We start from the raw sequence: 23,684 nt of genomic DNA, 5'->3' as shown, positions 1-23,684 counted from the left end.
TGCAAATAAAGAAATAAAAATAAATTATTAATTAGTTACTAATATTTAATTTATTATTCAATACTGGTTACACATATTATTTTATAAAATAATTTAAAATGTTATTAGAAAATGATAAAATGCCTTTATCTATATGTTTACAATTATTTCAACAATTTCTTTTGAAATGATACCATGATTTATTTAATTAAAAGTTAATTTTCACATCAAAATAAAAAAATTGGCTAACACTTTGCTAATTTAATTTAGCATACCTTCAAACGATAGTTTACTATATATTTAAATTGAATTTTGCCAAAGAGTATATCAAATCAACCTTTAATTTTATTTTTCTAATAGAGAAATTGTGATTGAAAACATTTCTTGGTTCCATAACTAGACTCAAAAGGATTGTACCTCCCAATCAAGATAGCAAGAAGGGAAGTTAGACGTCTCTAAATCAAAGCACCAACCCCCTTCTCTAAAGCTCTTATTAAGATTGAGCTTACTAGCATATAATCTAAAACTTACTGCACCTCAATTATATTGCTTGTGTGACTGAACAGTAAGCAAGCTTTAAACAACATTTTTCCTCTTACTTCGCAATGTAGTTAGTTTGATTATCAAAGAAACATGATGGTGCTCAACTACAAAATAACTTTTAAGGATCATACTTAAAGAATAAACATCCTATGACATAATATCATCATGTTGACAATTAAATCATCTACCTTAAAGCCGTCAAAAATTTATAACAAGAGAATAAAAAATAATTATTTTGAAATTTTATGGTTTCCTCCCCTATCTCAAATGTATTTAATATTAGTTTTTTCATTGATTAGTACCCACAAAATCCAATCTTTTATTTACAAACACACATATATAAAAATTATAAATAAGAAATAGAAGTGAAAAATATGTGATGATATACCATTTATTTTTAATTACTTACACATTTATAAGAAATATGAATAAAAAATATGTGATAATATATGACTGATCATTAGCTAGCATAAATGTCTCACCTCACACATAATTGATATGATTCTAAAAATGAATATTAACTAGCAATAAGATATTTATTTACCTCCAACATAATTGATATGATTCTAAAAGGGAATATTAACCATCAACCTCATGTTTATTTTTTATTTGAATAATAAAAAAAAATGCTAAAGAAGAGAGAAAAAACATAAAAAAAAATTAGATAAAGAAACTTCCCTAATAGTTTAATTTCCTTCTCTCAACTTTTTTCATGCATAATTAATTAAGAGGTGAAAATTAATAAATTTAATATTTGAAAACGTTTCTAAGAAAAATAAGAATTCTTAAAACATGGAGAAACCAGAAGGAAAAAATTGTTTTTAACTCTCAAATACTACTTTCAACATCTAAAACCGCTTGCAACAGAATTTTAGCTCACGTCTATAAGCTTACACTTGTCACAATCACCCCATTCAATTACTTCATGATCGTAGAATCTAACTGAACTTCAAATCAGATGATCAGGTTGGACCCATTCTTCCAAGAACAAACAGGCATATTAATCTCATCAGATGACAACCATTTTCAAACCCTAAAATGCTGTTTTGTCTGAATCAGAGAGAACTTCAAGTCATCTCATTGTAGATATGTACTGACCCAGAAGAAGAAGAAGAAGGAAGAGGAAAAGGTTTATTTGACTAGTGATCAGAATATATGGATTCAGAAGAAGAAATACTGAGTCCATGTGTTTCGGATTCTGATGTTGATGATAAGGATTTGTGGAGGGTAGAGATTGGTGAAGAGGTGAAGAAGCAACTGGCGTTAGCTGGACCTCTAACAATTGTTGGTGTTTTGCGATACTTGACACAGGCTGTGTCTTTGATGTTTGTGGGTCATCTTGGAGAATTACCTCTCGCAAGTGCTTCCATGGCTGCTTCCTTTGCTTCCGTCACTGGTTTCAGCCTTTTGGTATTCTGTTTACTTTTCTCTTGAGGCTTTTATCTCAATTACAAGACTTGTTCATTTCTCGTAAGTTTTGATTTTGTTGGCTAGATTGGAATGGGAAGCGCATTGGACACCTTGTGTGGTCAGGCCTATGGAGCAAAACATTATCACATGCTCGGCATTCATATGCAGAGAGCCATGTCTGTTCTTTTACTTGTAAGTGTTCCTCTGGCTTTCATCTGGGCCAAAACTGAGCACATTCTTATGAACCTTGGCCAAGATCCATATATTTCAAGGGGAGCTGGGCGGTATGTTTGGTTCATGATGCCTACACTATTTTCCTGTGGAATTCTACAATGCCTTGTTAGATTTTTGCAAACTCAGAAGATTGTATTTCCAGTGATGCTAATCTCAGCAATTACTACTTTATTTCACTTCCCCACTTGCTGGATCCTGGTTTTCAAGACTAGCCTCGGCAGTGCAGGTGCTGCCTTGGCCTGTTCAATCTCTTCTTGGATCAACGTGTTCCTGTTAGTACTTTATGTCAAGTTCTCACCTGCCTGCAAGCAAACTTGGACTGGCGTTTCTGAAATGAATATTCAAGATGTCCTTAGCTTTCTAAGATTAGCCGTTCCTTCAGCCTCTATGGTCTGGTATGTTGCAGGTTTCTAGCTAGTCTGTATTTCCCATATACTGAGACATATCTAGCTCCTTTTGTCTATTTGGCAAGATGATCGTTCTCTCTAATTTGCCTTGAAACAGTTTAGAGTTCTGGTCATTTCAAGTGTTGATTCTCATTGCTGGTATTCTTCCTAATCCTCAGCTGGAAACATCAGTATTGTCAATCATGTTAGTGTCGTTCTCGTCTTTAATGGTTTTAGACCTTACAATATGTTTCCCCAAAACTCAACATTATAAGATTAATAACTTCAAAATCCAGTCCCTAGCTCAACTAAATTTTTATACATACAATTCCATACTTACACTTCACTTGGTAATTTTTGTTCATGTCTTCAGCCTCACTACATGTGCAATGTTGTTCAATATATACTTGGGAATAGGCAGCGCTGGGAGGTCAGTCAAATTGGAATTTATCATGGTTTGATCTTTCATTTTTTACATAGTACACAATCTCAAGTACTGTAAATAACAGTATAAGGATTTCAAATGAATTGGGCGCTGGGCGACCACAAAAAGCATACTTGGCAGTACATGCTGTGCTAATCCTGGCCAATGTGTTCGGAATGCTGCTTGGGTCGATCATGTTTTTGTTGCGTCGTACTTGGGGCTACTTGTTTAGCAATAAAGAGGAAGTAGTGAAATATGTTGCCTCCATGATGCCTTTGCTAGCTACTTCAGCCTCATTGGATGCAATCCAGTGTGCACTTTCAGGTTCTAGTCCTTACCAATCTAACCATTTGTGCTATTGAGTCGAGTTGATAGTGAATGCAACAAATCGATCTCAAAATTCAGGTATTGTTAGAGGATGTGGGTGGCAGAAGATCGGAGCCATTGTCAATCTGGGAGCTTATTACCTTGTTGGTATCCCTTGTGCTCTTCTTTTTACATTTGACTTTGGCCTTGGAGGGAAGGTACGTACTATATATACACTTAGTTCTTTGCTCCTTTTTCTTTTGTTTTAAACTGTCATCTATGTGCTTGTATCTTCTGTTCTAGCTACAATTTCTTCCTCATTTTCAATTCCCGCAAGCAGGGGCTTTGGATGGGGATTCTATGCGCGCTCTTTCTGCAAATGTTGTGTCTTCTTGTTGTGACTTTACAAACTAATTGGGAGCAACAGGTAATTGAATTGATTTTTCATTTTGGTTAAGACCACATTTCTTCTTCTTCTTGTGTTGTTAGTCATATTAATTGAAGTTTTCCATTGTTTTAAACTTCTTATTAGGCAAAGAAGGCTGAAGCTGAGGTCTGCAGGTCAAGGTATATGGATTATGTTCTAAGATAGGCCTGATTAGAGCTACTTCTTCCATGTAACAGTCCTTACAAATGATTTAATTTGTAGAAGACTGAGACAAAATGTAGTTGTAAGGGTGGAAAATGATTTATGTTTTACTCATACCTAATGTTTCCTGAAGTATATCCTATAATAATATTCATTCTTATGCAGTTAGGAAATCAGTGACAGGATTTCAATCTCTGGACATCATCCTTGTACATCAGACATGTTTGTGATTTTATGTCAAGAAAACATCCCACTCTTTTAACACATATTTCAACATTTACGACCACCCTAACCCTAATTAAGTGCCTTAATAACCATCATGACTAGTGGGTATAATGAGGAAACTTCAATGCTGCATCCTCAAAATGGTTGTTCTTTCTGCATAATTGTCCTTCCCTTCCCTCTCTCATATGATGACTTCGCCATTATATGGTGAAAACACTCTCTTAGGCCAACACTGACACTAAGAGACGAAAGCTAGGAGAGCGAATGGGATTAGATACCCTAATAGTCCTATCTATAAACGATGCATACTAGGCGCCATAGATATCGACCCAACAATATTGTAACTAATGTGTTAAGTATTTCGCTTGAGAAGTACATTTGCAAGAATGAAACTCAAAGGATTAATTAACAGGAGTCTGCACAAGCGATGGAGCATGTGATTTAATTTGATGCAAAGCGAAGAATTAGGGATTGACATAAGTCTCTTCCTAGTGTTCAAATAGTCTTTTTTAATGATATAATATGTATATTGAATCAAAATTCTATGGATTTAAACTTCTAATTAGAAAATTAGTAATTTAATGTAGTATCAAAAGTTGATTTAACGGGAGTTCTCAATTGTCTCTCCACGCGCGGACATGGCATGCTGTTTTGGATGGCACTGGAGATGATGTGGGTTGATGGTATGAGAGGAGACTTGTCACGCCCCAAGACCCACTCCAAGGGCGTGACGGTCATTTCACATCTCAAACTCGAAGGCTTAAAGTGTAACCTGATCCAAACAATTATCTTGTAACTGGAAGTTACCAATTACCAAATACCTGTTCAGAGTAGCGGAATAAAATTCTAAAATCTTCAAAACTTAACTTTAAAACTAAGCATTCATCAACCAAAATCCATTATCCAAATAGATTACAAACTCAAACAATTCAAGTGCTAACAAAATTTCATAATCTCTAAATCTCAACTTCAAACTATCATAAAATAAAAAAAAATTTTAAAGTTCAAATCTAAATAGCTTCCAAAAACCAAATAATCCAAATGAACGTAAACTTATAAGTTAACAAATGTCCAAAATAGCATCCTAAGCAAAATCCTAATGATGACTATTCCTCGACCTAGCCATCACTCCTTGCCTGAACTAATGGTACCTGAAAAGTAATCAACAAAGAGGAATGAACTCAAAGCCCAATAAGGAACATTAATACAGTTCATGGATCAAATATTTCAAGTTCACTTGCAAAATAGGGGATATTATAACTAATTATTTTCATAAACCTTTGAATTAGTTTTGCCAATACATTCAAAACTTTTAACTGTACACTTTCAATTCTAATTCAAACATTTTCATATCAAATTCAGTCAAAACATTCAAATCATTTATTTACTTTGGTCATCAAACATCAAATGATGTCCAGTTATGTGAGACTTTTCAAATAGGTGACTAGCCTCAAATTGTTCCTTTAAAGTGAACAGAATCAAACACTATTAGTACTAGTAACCTTTAACCAAACCCTTAGAGACTAAGACCCAAATCAATTACATTTTCTACCAAAAAATGTAAATGTCAACTATTATATCCAGTTGACAAAGGCTAAACAAATTAGAGTCAAACATTTATTTCAATTATTCCAATTTGCAAAACATAATATCTCCACATTTCTCTGTTGTAAACAAAATGTAAGGTTCTAACATACTTTTCATACAAAATATATTTGATTAATGCATAAAAAGAATAATAACTCAAAACGTTTCCAAATGATGTATATAAAAATTTGTTTCAAAAAAATAAAATTAAAATAACTGCATTAATTTCCCTTACCTTAAAAGTACTTAGAAACCTTGAAGAGTTTAGCCCCAAGAATCTAACTCCCACCTAACGTAACAAAAAGATATTATTATTACAAAATTATTTTCCAACTTCTTAACCAATAACAATTTAATTAATTAGTTTCCCTTTATTTATTTCATTATATTTTATTATTTATTTATTATTTTTTTTTTCAAAAATTTATCCTCAATAATTTGTTTCTAATTCTTAAACTAAATTGAATTTCTTAAAAATATTTATTTGAAATAATTTATCTCATCACTTTATACAAGAATTTATTTATTTAATCCAAACTCATCATTACATAGGTTTCTTAGACCTATCCCATATTCTAAATTTGATTTAACTTTTCAAAGTACACACACCAATTCTGTTATTTGACTTTCCAAATCACACACACCAAACGACACCATCTTTAGAATTTCTTCATTTTTTTTATATACTCAATCACGTCTCAAGTCCTCCCTCAAAGGCTTCTTCCACGTTTTTTTTTTTTTTTTTTAAAAAAAAAAAAACCCTAATCTAGATTGGGGTTTCTTAAAAAATTATCTAAAGTTTTCACAAAAAGTGACGGATCTAATAAAATAAAATTGAAGAATTAGAAGAAAAAAAAATCTTACCTATAGAGATTTGTTCTTCAAACCCTGAATTCCGACTACAACCTTATGTTCTCTACAATTCTGTGAACAAGAACGCTATTCAGAAAAAAACAGGAAGAATCATAATTTTTAATTTATACCTAAGGTATTTATTCAAAAAATTATATTTTTACTCCTCTTTCATTTTATTAAATTATTTAATTATTATTATCATTTTTCTTGAAACTGGTCTGTTTTAAAATGCTGCAAATTAGTAGGGGCTCTGGTCGGGTATCATATGTGCACTCATAGTCCAAATGTTCTCTTTTCTCACCATCACCCTAAGCACTAAGTGGGAGCAGGAGATAAACCAGTCTTTCCCTACTTTCGCTTTGTTCTTTTTTTTTCTCTTTCTGCACTTCATTGAAATTTTCTCCCATCTTTTCTAGGCAAAGAAGGCAACAGAAAGAGTGTATGACCCTATAATCCCAGTGGAGAAGTCATTAAGCTGAAATATAGATTACAGGAAAGTAACTTTCCCATTAATTTGGAGGCTTGCGAAAGACTAGGCGTACTGCTAATGCAAACATCATTGTGCTTCTTGTTGGGAGCTGGGTTTAACTCCCAATGTTTTGACGGACTTAGTTATTTAGTTTGAATTTCCCCCTTACTTTGTATACAGGGAAGTCTCGGATTCTCGTGAATTTATAATTAATCTTTGTTATTTTTTATTAAGCTCTACTTTTGTAAGGATTTCTAAATATTCATTTTTGATCATTAATTTCATTCATGGCTCTTAAAGTTTTAACATTTTTTCTTTTCTAATTGATCTTTTTCATTTTTAATTTTTGTTGTTATTATTATTATAACCTATAAAAATTATATTAATACTAATACATATAAATAATATAATAATTAATTATAAATTATTATTTCATTAATTATTATTTTAAAAATATTATAAAATAACTTATCCAAAATAATAATAATATTAGTATTAATATAATCGTCTTATAAATTATTGTTTTATTTTAATAATTAAAAATATAAATTTATTACATAGATTTCATAAATTTTGTCACTAGTTCTACAAGATATCTATTAAGAAAATATATATATATATATATATATTAGTAAAGCTTATAGGCCTTAAGAATTAAAAAAATAAAAATTATTTTCTAGGGATTTTTTAGTAGTAATAATAAAAATATTTGTATATAATATTAAAAATATAAATAATAAGGTCAATAATAATCATAAAAATAATAGATAATATTAATAAGAATGATATTGACAATAACATGAATAATTCAAAATATTAATATCATAAAAAATAATATTAATAATTAATAATAGTAATGTGTAAAAAAGTATAAAAGAAAAACGGGGAATAAGAGGAAAATACAAAATATACATATATATATATATATATATATAATTGAAATTCTAAAATGTTCAACCTTTCAAATCATTACTCAAAGAGGGTAGGAATTATAACTTAGTGAACCTTATCAATTCCAAGTTTCCAACCTTTCCTACGTCGTAATCTTCCCAAATAATAATTGCTTTAATGACTTTTTGTGATTTGATGTGAGCTTGCATTTTCAAACCGATCATCTTAAGTTGAATTTCCTTTGGCCTTTCACAGATTCAGCCAACAATGAGATGTAAGGAAACGGGAAAAAGGTGGCCACGATGTGATACGCAAAATAAATCATTCGATCCCAAAAGGCTTATCTTCTTTTCTTCTTTGGTAGTAGACAAAAACTCCATCTCTCACCTATAAGGGACTTTTGACATTGACAAGAGTACGGTAAATCAAAGAGAGCAGACTCTACAGGTATTAGAAATCTTCTTTTCAAAAGCCGATTTTCATCCGAACGAATAAAAAAAAAAAAAACCTTAAAAATCATCTTTTGAAAAGACGATTTCCCCAAAAAAAAAAAAAAAAAATTCCCTTAAAAAAAAAATCTCATATGAAAATCATTTCTTAAAAAACCAAAAAAAAGAAAAATTATTTAAGTGAAAATCGTCTTTTCAAGAGACGATTTTCATCCAAATTTCAATTTAATATATTTAATTATCTCTGTTTTATAAAAAAAATATATATATATAATTTAATATAAAAATATATTTGAATCCATTTCAAAATTAAAAAATTAATTAATTTAATTTACTAATTTTAATATAATATAAATAATATTTATTTATTGTTTTTTTTTTCTTTCACTTTTGTAATTAAAAAAAAAACTATTATCAATTTATATGAAAAAATGAGTTTAAAAAAACAAATTTTTTTATTAATTTATTATATAATTATTTACAAAATAAATAATTTTGTTTTGTTTTAATTTTTAAATTAATTATATTATATAATTTTAAGATTAAAAATATTAATCTTTTTAAGTTAAAATTTCATATGTTTTCATAGGTATTATAACCTATTATACTTCATCACACCAATTTAAAGATGACCGTTTGCTACCCTCACACCAATTTGAAGGAGACCGTTTGCGACCCTCTCATACCTAACACCAATTTGAAGAAGACCGTTTGCTACCCTCACACTAATTTGAAGAAGACCGTTTGCTACCCTTTCATACCTAAGACCAATTTGAAGAAGACCATTTGCTACCCTCACACCAATTTGAAGAAGACTGTTTGCTACCCTCTCATACCTAATACAAATTTGAAGAAGACCGTTTGTTATCCTCTCATAGCTAGCTCATAAGTATAGGTATAGGAGAATCTTACCTATTACATGTGTTATCATTTCCGCCCATTTAATACTCCAATTTACTCCACCAATTTTACCGTTATACTCCACCAATTGCATTTGAAACTCAAATTTTAACCATTTATCCTACACACTACACTCATCTTACCTTTTTTCGACTTCTCATACACTAACTTTTCACCTTCAAACTTCTTCTTTCTAATTTTCATCTTCAAACTTCTTCACTCTCATTTCCCTATCTTCCCCACTTGAAAGTCAATTTTTCACTTATCAGTTTTTCACATTCCATCTTTGGTAGACTTTGAGCATATCTCATCTCTTTTCTTCGACACTCACTACTAATATTTTTGCTTTATTTTTATTTCAAGTTATTTTATAATATATAGTTTTTATTATTATATAAGTTTTTAAATTTATTTGGATTATATAATATTTGTTTGAATAATATTTATTGGAAATTATTATTTTAAATAGATTAAATCATTCAAAAAAAATAAAATATATATTATTTTATTCGTATGTAATATTTTTGCCTTTATTTTATATTTATTGTATAATGCATGATAGATATTTATTGTTACATGTATTTTTTAAAATTTATTTGATTTATGATAATTTTGTTAGAATACTATTTGTTATAAATTATTATTATTATATAAAGATAAATGAATTAAATCATTCAAAAAATAAAAATGATATTAGTTTATTTAATTAATATGAAATAAGAGGATTATTTTTTATGTTTATCAATCAAATAATACGTTTTATAAAATATTAAATTTTAAATTTAAAAATAAAATAAAATATTAGTAAAATGAGAATGAAAAATAATAATAATAGAATAATTATATTTCTATATATTTTGCATAATATATGATTTAAAAAAATATTAAAATTTAAAAAATAGAAATACAACATTATCCAAAATTATGAATTTATCCTATATATTTTTTAAAATTAATATTAGTGTTAAATAATTGAAAAAATTGTTGTAAAACAATGAGATGTAAAAATAAAAATAAAAATAAAACTAAAATGTTATTTGATTTATTTAAAGTAATTGTGTATAATATAAAATAGTAATAGTGGGTATTAAAGGTATATAATATATATTTAAATATTAAATTCATATATAATATATATTTAAATATCAAAATATTCATTTAAATGGATAAATGAAAAGAAATATATAATTGTAAAATGTTAGAATATATAATAAAATAAATAAATTTAGTAATGGTTGTTAGTGTTAATTTTTTTTTTTGCATATAATATTATTTAAAAAATATTAAAATATAAGAAATATAAGTAGAAAATTATCTGAAATTATGAATTTATCTTCTATATTTTATAAAAATTAATATTACTCTTAAATTATTGCAAAAAATCTTGTAAAATATTGAGAGCTAAAAATAAAAAATAAATAAATGTAGAAATAAAACTAAAATATTATTTGATTTATTTAAATGGATATTTTAATGTATATAATATATATATATAATTGTGTATAATATAAAATAGTAACTGTGTATATAATATATATTTAAATATTAAAATATTATATACATTTAAATATCCATTTTAAAAAAGCAAATAAATATATAATTGTAAAATGTTAGAATATTAAAATATTAAAAAAATTTAAATGATGCAGGAAATACATTCTCATGGATCTTGGACATGTAGATCGTTTTATTTTGTATAACCAAGAAGTACATCGATCTTCGCTTATATAGGAAGGAAATGATCCTGGTGAGCTCCATTGTCGACGTCGTGAAGCTAGTTTTTATCGTAATAGTGTTTTGGATGCACATATCATTCCATATCTGCAACAATCTGGATTCTATGGTGTTGCCCGATTAGGTGTCATTTCATTGGATTGGCACCTCATTACAATATTCATAGAGAGATGACACCCTAAGACCTACACTTTCCATGTACCTCAAGGAGAGTGTACCATTACACTTCAAGATGATGTTAGCATTATTTTAGGCTTATCGATTGATGGTGTTGTAGTTAGCGGTAGCACGTGGTTGGATTGGAGAGAGGTGTGTGATACATTGTTAGGAGTAGTGCCTGGAGATAAAGATATATCTGGACAAAGACTTCGTTTGACTTGGTTGACAGAACATTTTCCTTCATTGCCACCTGATGTTGATGTGGAGTCCATGAGATGCTGTGCTAGGGCATTCATCTTACAGTTGATTAGAGGTTTTCTTTTTGCAGATAAATCGAACAATATGGTACACTTAATGTTTTTACCACTACTTGAGGATCTTGAAGTTACTGGTACTTACAGTTGGGGTAGTGCTTGCCTAGCTTGGCTATATCGAGAGATGTGTCGAGCATCCCGTATTGATGCACATGATGTATCGGGTCTTCTCATTTTGTTACAGTTATGGATAAGGGATAGATTTCCCTTCATAGCACCTATGAGCTTACATTCGGCCCCACATGATGGAGTACTGCCACAACCACCTTTAGGCATGCGGTATGTATTCAACCTTAGCTATAGCATATGTAAACACATATATGCATAAATAAACAATTACTAAAACTTTTAATATATATTCTTTTTGTAGTTAGAGAGATGAATTTTGTACTACTTCGATGCCTATGCATGTGTTACCTCAGTATAGATATCTACTTGATCAACTTATGCTAGAGTAGGTGAGAAATTCATTATTTTGAATAATTTTTTTAAACGATTTATAATCATAATATTATTAAATAATGCATGTGAGTCATATTTCAAATTTAATTGCAAATTATATAGGAGCTATATACTGATGATGTCATCTCTGGACTCCCAGATTATTGTACTATTGCCTCTGACTTGTGGTTGACTATTTCACCACTTATCTGTTTCCACATAGTGGAGTGGCATAGACCTGATCGTGTTTTGAGGTAGTTTGGGTTACTACAACATATTCCTGAGCAATGCGATACAAAATTGGGATTACATAGATATGATTTGAGGGGTTGACATGATTTGGATTGGATGAGTATTCATCACCACTATATTCAAAGGTGGGAGGCTAGGTATGATCATCTTGCTAGAGCTGAGGCAGCATATACTTCTTACGGGTATAACCATCCATATATGGTGTGGTATCGTTCTATTACTCGCCTTTTCCTGACTCCACATGGATCTTCATGGGAGATAGTGGTAATTACAATGTCTTTTTATTTATTATTATGTTTTTCTTCTAATTAGAAAAACATCTAACTTTTTATTCTTAATTCTTACAGAATCGCAGTTTGCAACAGATACATCTATGGACTGCTCCAAATACACCGAATATAGGTCATCGTGATGAAATTCATCAATTATGTGCAACCACTTTAGAGGCTATACACGAGACTGATCGGTTGCTTATTCCCCCTAATGTCGTTGATATAGAGAGACAATCATCGGATGAGGAGATAGTGATGAGAGATGGTGGGGTACGAACTAGAGGTGGTGGAGTGCAGACTAGAGGTGATAGGGTACAGACCACAGGTAGTGGGGTCCGGACCAGAGGTGGTGGGGTACGAACTAGACATTCAGAGATACACGAGGCCGATAGGTTGCTTATTCCCCCTAATGTTGTTGATACAGAGAGACAATCATCGAATGAGGAGGTAGGGATGAGAGATGGTGGGGTACGGACTAGAGGTGGTGGGGTGCGGACTAGAGGTGGTGGGGTATAGACTAGAGATGGAGGTGTACGAACACGTGGATGACATATTTCTGACGATCCACACTTCCCTATCAATGATGCATCTATACATTTTCCACCATCAGCTCTACAACATTCTTCCTTCAATTTTTCTACACCACTTGACCGGTCACTGCCTTATTCATCAGTTCCATCCATTGCTGAGGGAGTGATACAGGAAGATGTTGGGACATCATTCATGCAAGAGCTATTTCATTCTTATACTGTTGGGCCTTCTTTTCATATACCTATGTCGCCTAGTATCGATGTGTCATTTACTCCACCTACAGCACCACTTATTACTTTGTCACCACAATCATTAGAACATCCATTTAGAGATGATGTGGCAACACAGATACAATACTTTCCCACGCCACTTGTTGAACAATAGGGAGAGGCTCAGGTTCAAGATCAAGGACGTGGACGAGGAAGAGGTCGAGGCCGAGGACGAGGACGAGGCCGAGGACGAGGACGAGGATGAGGCCGAGGACAAGGACGAGGACAATGATGAGGAAATGGAGCAACAACATTAGATGGTCTCTCATATCAATCTGAGTTGGAATTATTTTTCCTACTACGGTAATTTAAGAATTATTTTTTAAATTTACCGTACTCTTGTCAAAAGTCCCACCTATAAGTTAGCTTCGCTTTTTGATATCTATATAGGTTCATTTAATATTAATTTCTACACTAAGTTACCAAAATATTTCCTTTTTAATTGATGGGTATTTTAGTCAGTAAGAAAAGATAACTGGTTATATATGAAGAAGCATTACCTGAGCATGCATGATCTCTGTGTGAAGGCGAAGATGGATAGAGAGGATGAGAAGCCAACTCTGAGGTCTCCACTGATCCAAAAATGTGGACAAGATGGCGGAGGAATAAGCATGGAAAAGGTTCTTCTGAGGGAGAAGGTAGTAGTAGAAGTGAAGAAGCAGTTGTGGTTGGCAGGACCTTTGATATCCGTCAGCCTATTGCAGCAGTGTTTGGAGGTGATATCACTGATGTTTGTGGGTCATCTGGGTGACTTGTCTCTCTCGGCTGCTTCCATGGCTACTTCCTTTGCATCTGTCACTGGGTTCAGCTTGTTGGTCAGTTGCCTTTCATTTCTCCTTCCTTCTTGTTTTAGTTCTGGGGATGGTTAATTGTCAAGAAAAATTGTTTTTCGTCTTTGGTTTTGCTTAATTGCATGTATAGATGGGGATGGCAAGTGCATTGGATACCTTATGTGGGCAGTCCTATGGAGCAAAGCAATATCATATGCTCAGTATACACATGCAGAGGGCCATGCTTATTCTTCTAATTGTTAGCATACCTCTTGCTACCATTTGGGCATATACAGGAACCATTCTAATGGCCGTGGGCCAAGATCCTGAGATATCACAAGAAGCCGAACTTTATGCCCGTTTCATGATCCCGAGCCTCTTTGCCTATGGCCTCCTTCAGTGCCTTGTCAGATTCTTGCAAACCCAAAACATAGTCTTCCCAATGATGCTGAGCTCTGGAATCACAACCTTACTGCATGTTCTGGTGTGCTGGTTTCTGGTTTTCAAATCTGGCCTCGGAAGTAAAGGGGCTGCTTTGGCAAATAGCATCTCCTGTTGGATAAATGTTTTATTGCTGGCACTATATGTTAAATTCTCTTCTTCTTGCTCGAAAACTAGGACTGGATTTTCAAAGGAGGCCCTGCATAATATCCCTAGTTTTCTTAGACTTGCTATTCCTTCTGCTGTTATGGTCTGGTAAATTTCCATTTCTTATGCTTTCAAGAAGATAACAAAAACATCTGGAAAATTCATTTTATCTTCCTCCACTATGAAACAGTCTCATTATCGTGATTTGTATTCAATGTGTCTAAAGATTTTAATGCAGTTTATTTCCATAAAATTGAACAGCTTGGAAATGTGGTCATTTGAGCTGATGGTTCTTCTATCTGGTCTCCTTCCTAATCCAAAGTTACAGACTTCAGTGCTTTCGATCTGGTGAGTGTTGAATCCCAACATTATCTGTCTTCATTTCTTAGGATTTTCTTGATTTCCATTGAGTTTTATTGATTTCTTATGTACAACCCCACATTATAGTCTGATCTTAGTGGAACACATTTGTTTCCCAGCCTTTATACTGCTGCAACAGTTTGGATGATCCCCTTTGGACTCAGTGGAGCTGTGAGGTAAGTCGGTCTAAATTGAACATGTATTCAACATTCAACTTTTTATCATTAACGGCTAGGACTTGATTCAGAGCCAAAATTCCCATACTTGGTTTACAAAAAAGTCAACTAATTAATTTGTAGGGTATCATCTTGATTTCAACCACAAGTGAACTTGATTTTGTAATGGAAACTCAAAACCATGCCTCCCACAACTTTGATTTGATGCATGTATTCTTCATTTCTCTGTACAGCACAAGGGTCTCAAATGAACTTGGGGCAGGGCATCCACAAGCTGCACGTTTAGCAGTATTTGTCGTCTTAGTCATGGCCCTAGCTGAAGGCACTCTCATTGGACTACTTCTGATATTGATAAGGAACATCTGGGGCTATGCCTACAGCAATGAAATAGAAGTGGTCACATATGTAGCAGCCATGATGCCAATTCTTGCATTATCCAACTTCCTAGATGGAATGCAGTGTGTTCTTTCAGGTTTTCTCGACTTTCATCTACTACTAATATAATTATCATCCATTTCTTTAAGACTCCAGACCATAAGAAAACAGACAAACCACCACCTTTTATTTGATAATGTTTTTGCTCATTACTCAATATTTGAAGTAATGTCAACATTTACCACTAAACAAAACACATTTTTGTTGTCACAAAAAACACAATCACTTTGCACTTAGAATATAATCTCCATCAACTGAATGGAATATTGAAGATGATCTTCTGCAGAACTTGAATGTAGACTGTAGCGGCTGATTTTATTGTTCATGAACATTTAGGCACTGCTAGAGGATGCGGTTGGCAGAAGATTGGTGCCTTTGTCAATCTAGGATCATATTATCTTGTGGGAATTCCATGTGCTATTTTATTAGCTTTTGTCTTCCACATTGAAGGAAGGGTAAGAGTTCACCATTCTCCCTTTTACTAGAATACGTTTTTTGTCGTCTCCAATTAACTTGAAGCAAGTGATTTCATGTAATCTTGTCTGTTAAAATGTTTGGATTAGGGCCTCTGGTTGGGGATTATATGTGGGCTCATAGTTCAAGTGTCGTCCCTTCTTATCATAACCCTACGCACTAACTGGGAGGATGAAGTAAAGCATTCTTGCCTTCTTTTCATTTTCAGTGCTTGAGTCTCCTTTTTTTCTCCTCCAATTGAAGTCTTCTCTCTTTTTTGTATAGGCAAAGAAGGCTACAGATAGAGTCTATGACGCTATAATCCCTGTTGAGACAGTGCATTGAGCTGAAATATACATTAAATTCAATAATTCTCTTTCTATGCATATTAAGAATCTATGAATTCTGTTTATAAGAATATGAATTCAAAGTCACAGTCTAAATTTAGGGCTATTTGTAGGAGGGGTACATGCAATTTGTAATTTTATGTTACATATCAATTTGATACGAATTTCATGGCAAATTCATGTGAGATAAAATATAATCTCCATGAAAACTCTTTCAAAATGCAAATTATTATCCATAAGAAGTAAAGTCGGTATAATGAAATTCCAATTCAAGAACTCAAAATTGAATATGGTACCAAAAATTCAAGATAATTATTACATTGAAGGAAAAAAAATGTACTGTACATGAAAATTTATTGCTTTATAATTAATTAGAAGTATTGTTAATCATGCATTTTAATCAAATCTTTTTGGTGGTGTTCAATGAACATGGTACCAAAAAAACTTGTTAGAGTCAACAAAATTGAGTTTTTTACATCAATAAAACATGCATGCGTGATCATATAGATTCCTTCTTATCATAAAAGGTCTCACATGCAAAACATTTTTATTAAAATCACTCTTTTTATGTCACAATTCAACTACTTATATTGCAATATTAGAGTTCTCATTTTATGGTCAGCTATAGTATAAGACTAAATTGAAATATTGGAGGAAATTGAACAACAAAATGTAAGTTACAAGTATTATCAAATAGTAATGCATATCTGAACTTTGTTCTTTTATGCTATTATTACTTTGATGTATAAGTTTCTTCATTCCTCTCCCTTGTTGAAAAGGATTTTTCTTTGGGTAAACTATGTAAAGGTTCATTACTTATAAAATATAGAATATTTAAGAACTTTTAAAAAGTAATCCAATGAACATGTATACAAATAGTAACTCCTTTTATTCCTTTATCCTTCTTTAAAAAAAAAACCCCTTGAAATAACAAGTTAAAAGATGTCAATTACTTTTAAGGTTGACATGTAACTAATCAAATTGCCACATTATTTTTCTTTTTTCTTCATTTTATCTAGAAAATAATCAATATTTTTTAAATTTTCGTTTTTTTCACTCTTACACCTTTTCATAGTTATCAATTTAATTATTTAGAAACACTTTAAATATATAACAATCATAATCATAATAATAATAACAATGATAGTATATGATAAATAATGAATGAGAAAAAATTAATGTACTAAGAGGTTTAGAATATAAGATTTTATATATCATATTAAATAAAATATTTATTTATTTGATATATCTTATTATAGATTAAATAAAAATACTTTTATCATATTATTTTATTGTTTCTATTTTTAAAAAATTTTAAATTTTCATGTGAAATTGAAAATCAATTATCATGTTTTTTAACTTTTTGCTTACAATTCTTACTTGAATGTAGTTTTAACTTTTTTTTGTAGTTAAAATGTTTAATATTTTTATTTAAAAAAAAATAAAAAACTTGGTTGTGGTTCAAACATTTTGCTTTATTAAAATTCTAAAATTTTAATAAAAATAAAATATATTTTTCATAAAAATTATATTTCATCATTTATGTTTAATTTCTTTTAAATTTATTTAAAAAAAAATTTAAAAAATTATGATGAAGTTGCGCATTAATAAACATAACTTTCAAAAAAGAAAATACCACTCTTTTATAATAATAATAAAAGAAAAAAAAGTAATTCTACAATATATTAAAAGTACCGTGTGTTAAAAGTAACATATTTTACTGTTACTTTTTATTTTAATTAAAAAAATGGTGTTTTTTTCATAAAAGAGTAATACATTTTTCATAAAAGAATGATACTTTTTTATGGTTATGTTGATCAATGCGTAGTATCACTATACAAAAATAAAATAAAATTAAAAAAAATTAATATAACCAATTAAATACATTTTTTTATGAAAAATATAAATTAAAAATTAAAAAAAATTAATAAAACAAAATGTTAGAATCACAACCAAATTTTCATATTATTTGATTAAAAATATTAAACATTAGAAAAATTTATGTTCTAAATCTTTAAATTTGTTTATCATGTATTTATTTGTATATTAAATTTATTATCATTAATTATTTATTATATATTATTATTTTATGTTTAAAATGTCCATAAATAATTAAAATTAATAAATATAAAAAGATGAAATATTAAAAAAAAATTGAAATTGAAAAGAATTCATCAAGCTAACATATTTTAAAAAACAAAAGCAAAATGAAGATAGAGATATTATAGAGGAGGAGAAAAAAAAATCATAACGTATGGTAATTGTCATGTGTCAAAAAGTTATGTTTTAAAAAAAAAAATAATAGTAATGATAACTCATTTGTCTTGTCAAAATATTTTTTTTTTAAAATGACAAACAAAGAAAGTGATAGTTGGTGGGGGTAAGAGAAGAGGAGTTTGAGGGTAAGTTTACAATGATGATTAATTTGATTGTTTAAGAGTATTAAGGATTATTTTTCCCAAAATACATATTCTTTGAAAATGAAAAGTCAAAGTTCTAAAAAAAATTAATTTTTTTGTTTTAAATGATGCATGATTACATTATTCTCATTTTTCTTTTATGCTATTATTACTTTGATGTAAAAGTTTTTTCATTATCTCCCTTGATAAAAAGGAAAAGGCAAGTTAATTAATGAAAATAGTACGAGGATTAAGAAAATGTTATCATAAAGTATCTACCATGTAATATTGCAAAAATATCTATCTTGATTGGATCCTAAAATTTTGTTTTCTTTCATATATTTTGAACATAATTCTTATTTTGGTTGATTGGATTCTAAAATTTTGTTTTTTTTTTTTTCATATTTCAAATATTGTTCTTATTTTTTTTTTTTTGAGATTGTGTTTGCTATATAAGAGTAAGAATGAGACCGGTACTCAATGTGTATTGTATGAGTAAGAAATAAATAAATAAAATTAAAAAAATAAAATTATTTTCCATATTTTCACATACCCAACCATTATTTTTATTTTTGTTTTTAGATTCTCATATAGGAATGAGAATGACAATAGAAGTAAATTAGAATGTAGGATCAATAAAAATCCTAACAGAAATAGTTTTTTTATTTTTATTAAAATGAATTTTAATTTCTATTTTTATTTTTATTTTTAGGGGTGAAAAGGGATTTTTTTTTTTTAAGCATCCAACTCTATCTTATGAGAAGGATTTAGATAAAAATAAATGGTTTAAGATAAATTTAAATTTAAAATTTAAAAAAAAAAAAAAAAAAAAGGCAAGCAAGCAAGTTTGTGACACTTGGGATATTGCTTTGTCACAATTTTTAATATAATTAAATTTTTTAAAAACAAAAAATTAAACGAGTAGGAGTTTAAAAAATTAAATTATTTAATTAATTAAACAAGACCCATCCCCTTCTCTTCAAGTAATGCAAACACAATAATAAATGAGAATTTCTATGAATTCTCTCTTCTTATTCCTTATTTCCATGTGCGAAAAATGTCTTCATAGTTTTTAATCCAATTTAAGCATTTAACCTTGATGAGAAGGTTTGAGTAAGCTCCCAAAATGATCTCTTCATATGGCAACCCTATCTTTCACGTTATTTTTAATACGCAAATTTTAATAAACTGATAAGGATTAACAAGAAAAAAAAAAATGCCAAGCACTCCGCAAATCTCATATTTTTATTATAAGAAGCTCATAATTGGGAAGCTCAGTTTACTCTTGGTAATACATGATACGTTGGATGGTTGCAGGTTAGAGGTTTTCTCTTTCCTTCTTAATACTTCATTTGGTAATACATGATTCCGTGAAGGAATAGAGTTGTAATTCCTTCGGCTGTTATGGTCTTAGCCCCCATTTATTAATACTTCATTTGGTTGTCAAGAAGACAACAAAAGGGAAGTGAAAAGAATGCCAGAGTTTTACAACTGCCTTACATTCCTAACAAGTCAGAAATTCTGAATTTGCCTTTTATTTTATCGTTTCTTTTCCTACTATTGAAATGTGTATTGTTGAACAATATGGAGTGGTGGTCATTAGAGATGATGCTCCTCCTATCTGGTCTCCTTCCTAATCCGAATTTGGAGACTGCAGTGCTTTCAATCACGTGAGCTCTGAATCAGTATGTCATTCATCTTCCTTTCCAAGATTTTCTTGATTTCCATGGACTTTTAATAATTTCTCTAATACAAATCCATTGTCTAGCCTCCATACAGCTGGAACAGTTTGGATGATCCCCTGTGGACTCGGTGAAGCCAGGAGATACTCAGTCGTTCTAAACTGAACATTTAACATTATTGGAAGCTCATCTCTAACAGCTAGGACTTCCATCCCATGTGGATTAGATGTTCAAATGTAAATTCAAAACAAGCCTTCAACATTGAATATGTACTTTTAAACCGATTCTTTCTCTCTGTATAGCACTCATGTTTCAAATGAACTCGAGGCAGGGCATCTACAAGCTGCATGTTTAGCAGTACTCGTCATACTGCTCCTGGCATTAATTTCTTCGATATTAAAAGAAATACATATCATATTTTTCCCTATCATAAGTATTGTCTGCAGCAGCTAATTTATTTGTTCATCATGCATTAACATTTAGGCACTGGTAGAGGATGTGGTTGGCAGAAGATTGGTGCCTTTATCAATCTAGGATCGTATTATCTTGTGGGAATTCCTTCTGCTATTTTATTAGCTTTCGTCTTCCACAATGGAGACAAGGTAAAAGTTCACCACTCATCTCCATTTTTAACTAGCTTTATGCTTTTTGTCAAGCAACAGATTTTTCATGAAACTGGTCTGCTAAAAATGCTTCAAATTAATAGGGGCTCTGGTGGGGTATCATATGTGCACTCATAGTCTAATGCTCTCTCTTCTCACCATCACCCTGAGAACTAACTGGGAGCTGGAAGTAAAGCAGTCTTTCCCTACTTTCGTCTTCACTTTTTTTGTTCTCTTTCTGCACTTCATTGAAATTCTATCCCTTACCTTTTCTAGGCAAAGAAGGCAACAAAATGTGTAACGCCCACTTTCAATCATATAGATATTGTCCGTTTTTTATCCAAAGGGGCCTCACAGCTTTAAAATACCGATTTCCAACCCTGATGTAAGGGTTTGTTTGGCCCAGGGTGTTTGTCTATTTGATCTCGTAATCCCATAAAACATAACAAAAATGTTAAATCAATATGAGAGTATTTGTGATATTCTATATCAGATAAGGAAGAAAATTATCAAGTCTATATATGTATGGGTTCCTTTTAACTTGTAGACAAGTTTTAAAGACGTGAGAATCCCTTTGAGCAAATAATATCTACATTATTAAATATGGATCATTACAGAAAAAGTGTATAACTCCATAATCCTTGAAGGCTTGCAGAAGACTAAGTTTACTATTAATCCTTCACAAACATCATTATGCTCATTGTTGGGAGTCAGGTTTAACTCTCAATGTTTTGACGTACTTAGAGTGCGTTTGACAATGATTATAGAAAGTGTTTTTCGGCTTTATAATACTTGAATGATGAAAACTTTCAATTGTTATAAAATTTAGAAACACTTCTTAAAATCACTACCAAACACACTCTTAATTATTTAGTTTGGATTTCCCCTTTACTTTGTGTCTCATATTCTTGTGAATTTATAATTAATCTTTCATTTTTTTTTATTTGGATATACTTTTGTAAGATTTTCCTAAATATTCTTTTTTGAAAATTTTCTAATATTAGATCTTTTATAAATATTTATCCAATTAATATTTTATATGAGATATTTGAAAAGTATAAAAAGAGATTTTGTAATAGAGAGGGGTCCTTTTTATATGTAAAGGCAGCTTGATATTTGAGGGTTTTAGAATTGTAATTTTTTTATAATAATAGTGAAAGTTCATGGATTTTTGTAGATTTTAAGTGAAGTCAAGTAAATCCTTTTTAAATTGTAAATTTTCTAGTATTTGTGCAAAATCGTATTTGGAACATTTGGACTTTGAAATAAAATTATGAAAATTGATAACACGTTATAGATGCATGAAGCTACTTAAAAGAGGGAATAAGTAATTTATATTTATTTACATTGAACTCAAGTTTATTGGTTATTATTAAGACCATACTTTGTTCAACTTTTATCATAAAAATGTAGATTTTATTCCTCTCAAAATCAAGTTTTTGGTTATCATTTAACTCCACAAGGTTGAAAATTTATCTTTAGAAAATAAAAATATTGGAAAATCAAAGGAGACTTGATCCATGTTCAAATCATTTCTAAAAGTTTTTGTAGGTTTAAAATCATAGATTTAATCAATAACATATTAAATACATTAAATATGAAAAAAGTGTAAAGATTCAATTAATCCAAAGCAACTTTCTCCAAGGACTTATACCAATCAAATCTATATTTTTCTTCCATGTTTTCATGTCATATAGGTTGAGTTCACTTAGAATACCATGTAGATGGAATAATGAAACATGGTATTTTAAAAAATTTTAATAAATTATTCATTTACTAGCTAATTATATTAAATAAGTTTTTAATTTTTAAAAAATAGATATAAAAGTAAAAAAGGAAAAAAAAAAAAAAAAAGTCAACTAAAAGGCAAACAAACAATCAAAATTTACTCTGAATATGGCTATTTATAGAGATAGGTGGAGTGCATGCAATTTGTACTTTTATAATTTAATAGGAATTTGATAGGAATTTCATGAAAAACTCATGCCAGATAAAAAGATAATCTTCATGAAACTTTTTAAAATGCAAATTATTATTGATAAGAACTATAGTCAATATAATGAGATTCCAATTCAAGTACTCAAAATTGAATATGGTACCAAAGAATGAAGATGATTATTAGGTTGAAGGAAAAAAATTGGTAATACAAGAAAATTAATCTCTTTTATAATTAATTAGAAGTATTGTCTATCATGTTCAAAATTGAACATGGTACCAAAATAACTTTGTAGAGTCAATATAAATTTATGATAATGATTTTACACAAATAAAACATGCATGATCATGTAGATTTGTTCTTATCATAAAAAGTCTCACATGCAACACATTTTTATTAAAAATCATCATTTTTGTATGAGAATTCAATTACTTATATTTTAATATTAGTGTTTTTCATTTTATGATCAACTATAATAACCAAAAAAAAACAATTGTGTGCAAATTATGAAACTAAATTGAGATATTGGAGAAAATTAAAGAATAAAATGTGGGTCATAGGCAGGGATGAAAAAATTGTGAAATGTTGTGTTTATTTCCTCAAGATTTGGGCTCCTAGTATAGAAGCATTTTTCGAAATTGTTGACGACATTTTGGTATTTATAGGTTTTTTTTCAGATTTATAAAGTTTGGTTAGATCAAACCATCATTCCTTTTA

General features: G+C 30.0%; 2 protein-coding genes across 3 annotated transcripts; both read left to right on the top strand.

Moving 5' to 3' along the window:
• The first annotated feature begins 1,112 nt into the window (after positions 1 to 1,112).
• LOC100256154 (protein DETOXIFICATION 16) lies at positions 1,113 to 4,416 on the top strand. Of its 2 annotated transcripts, XM_019226382.2 has the most exons (8): positions 1,113 to 1,932; positions 2,017 to 2,561; positions 2,671 to 2,757; positions 2,926 to 2,982; positions 3,062 to 3,300; positions 3,382 to 3,500; positions 3,623 to 3,709; positions 3,815 to 4,416. In XM_019226382.2, exons 1-8 carry the CDS (start codon positions 1,678 to 1,680, stop codon positions 3,872 to 3,874), a joined length of 1,449 nt encoding a protein of 482 aa, XP_019081927.1. In that variant the 5' UTR covers positions 1,113 to 1,677; the 3' UTR covers positions 3,875 to 4,416. The 2 variants fall into 2 exon arrangements, with proteins under 2 accessions (XP_019081927.1, XP_019081925.1); XM_019226380.2 differs by having other exon boundaries at positions 2,671 to 2,982.
• Positions 4,417 to 13,733: 9,317 nt separating this feature from the next.
• On the top strand, positions 13,734 to 16,457 carry LOC100252666 (protein DETOXIFICATION 16-like). The gene is made up of 8 exons (XM_002280352.5): positions 13,734 to 14,034; positions 14,141 to 14,685; positions 14,839 to 14,925; positions 15,057 to 15,113; positions 15,347 to 15,585; positions 15,885 to 16,003; positions 16,112 to 16,198; positions 16,287 to 16,457. Exons 1-8 carry the CDS (start codon positions 13,753 to 13,755, stop codon positions 16,344 to 16,346), a joined length of 1,476 nt encoding a protein of 491 aa, XP_002280388.2. The 5' UTR covers positions 13,734 to 13,752; the 3' UTR covers positions 16,347 to 16,457.
• Positions 16,458 to 23,684: the final 7,227 nt, after the last annotated feature.

The sequence above is a fragment of the Vitis vinifera genome, chromosome 17 (genome assembly GCF_030704535.1).
Source record: "Vitis vinifera cultivar Pinot Noir 40024 chromosome 17, ASM3070453v1".
In the NCBI taxonomy this organism is placed as follows: Eukaryota; Viridiplantae; Streptophyta; class Magnoliopsida; order Vitales; family Vitaceae; genus Vitis; species Vitis vinifera.
This window is presented reverse-complemented; position numbering and strand designations above follow the sequence as displayed.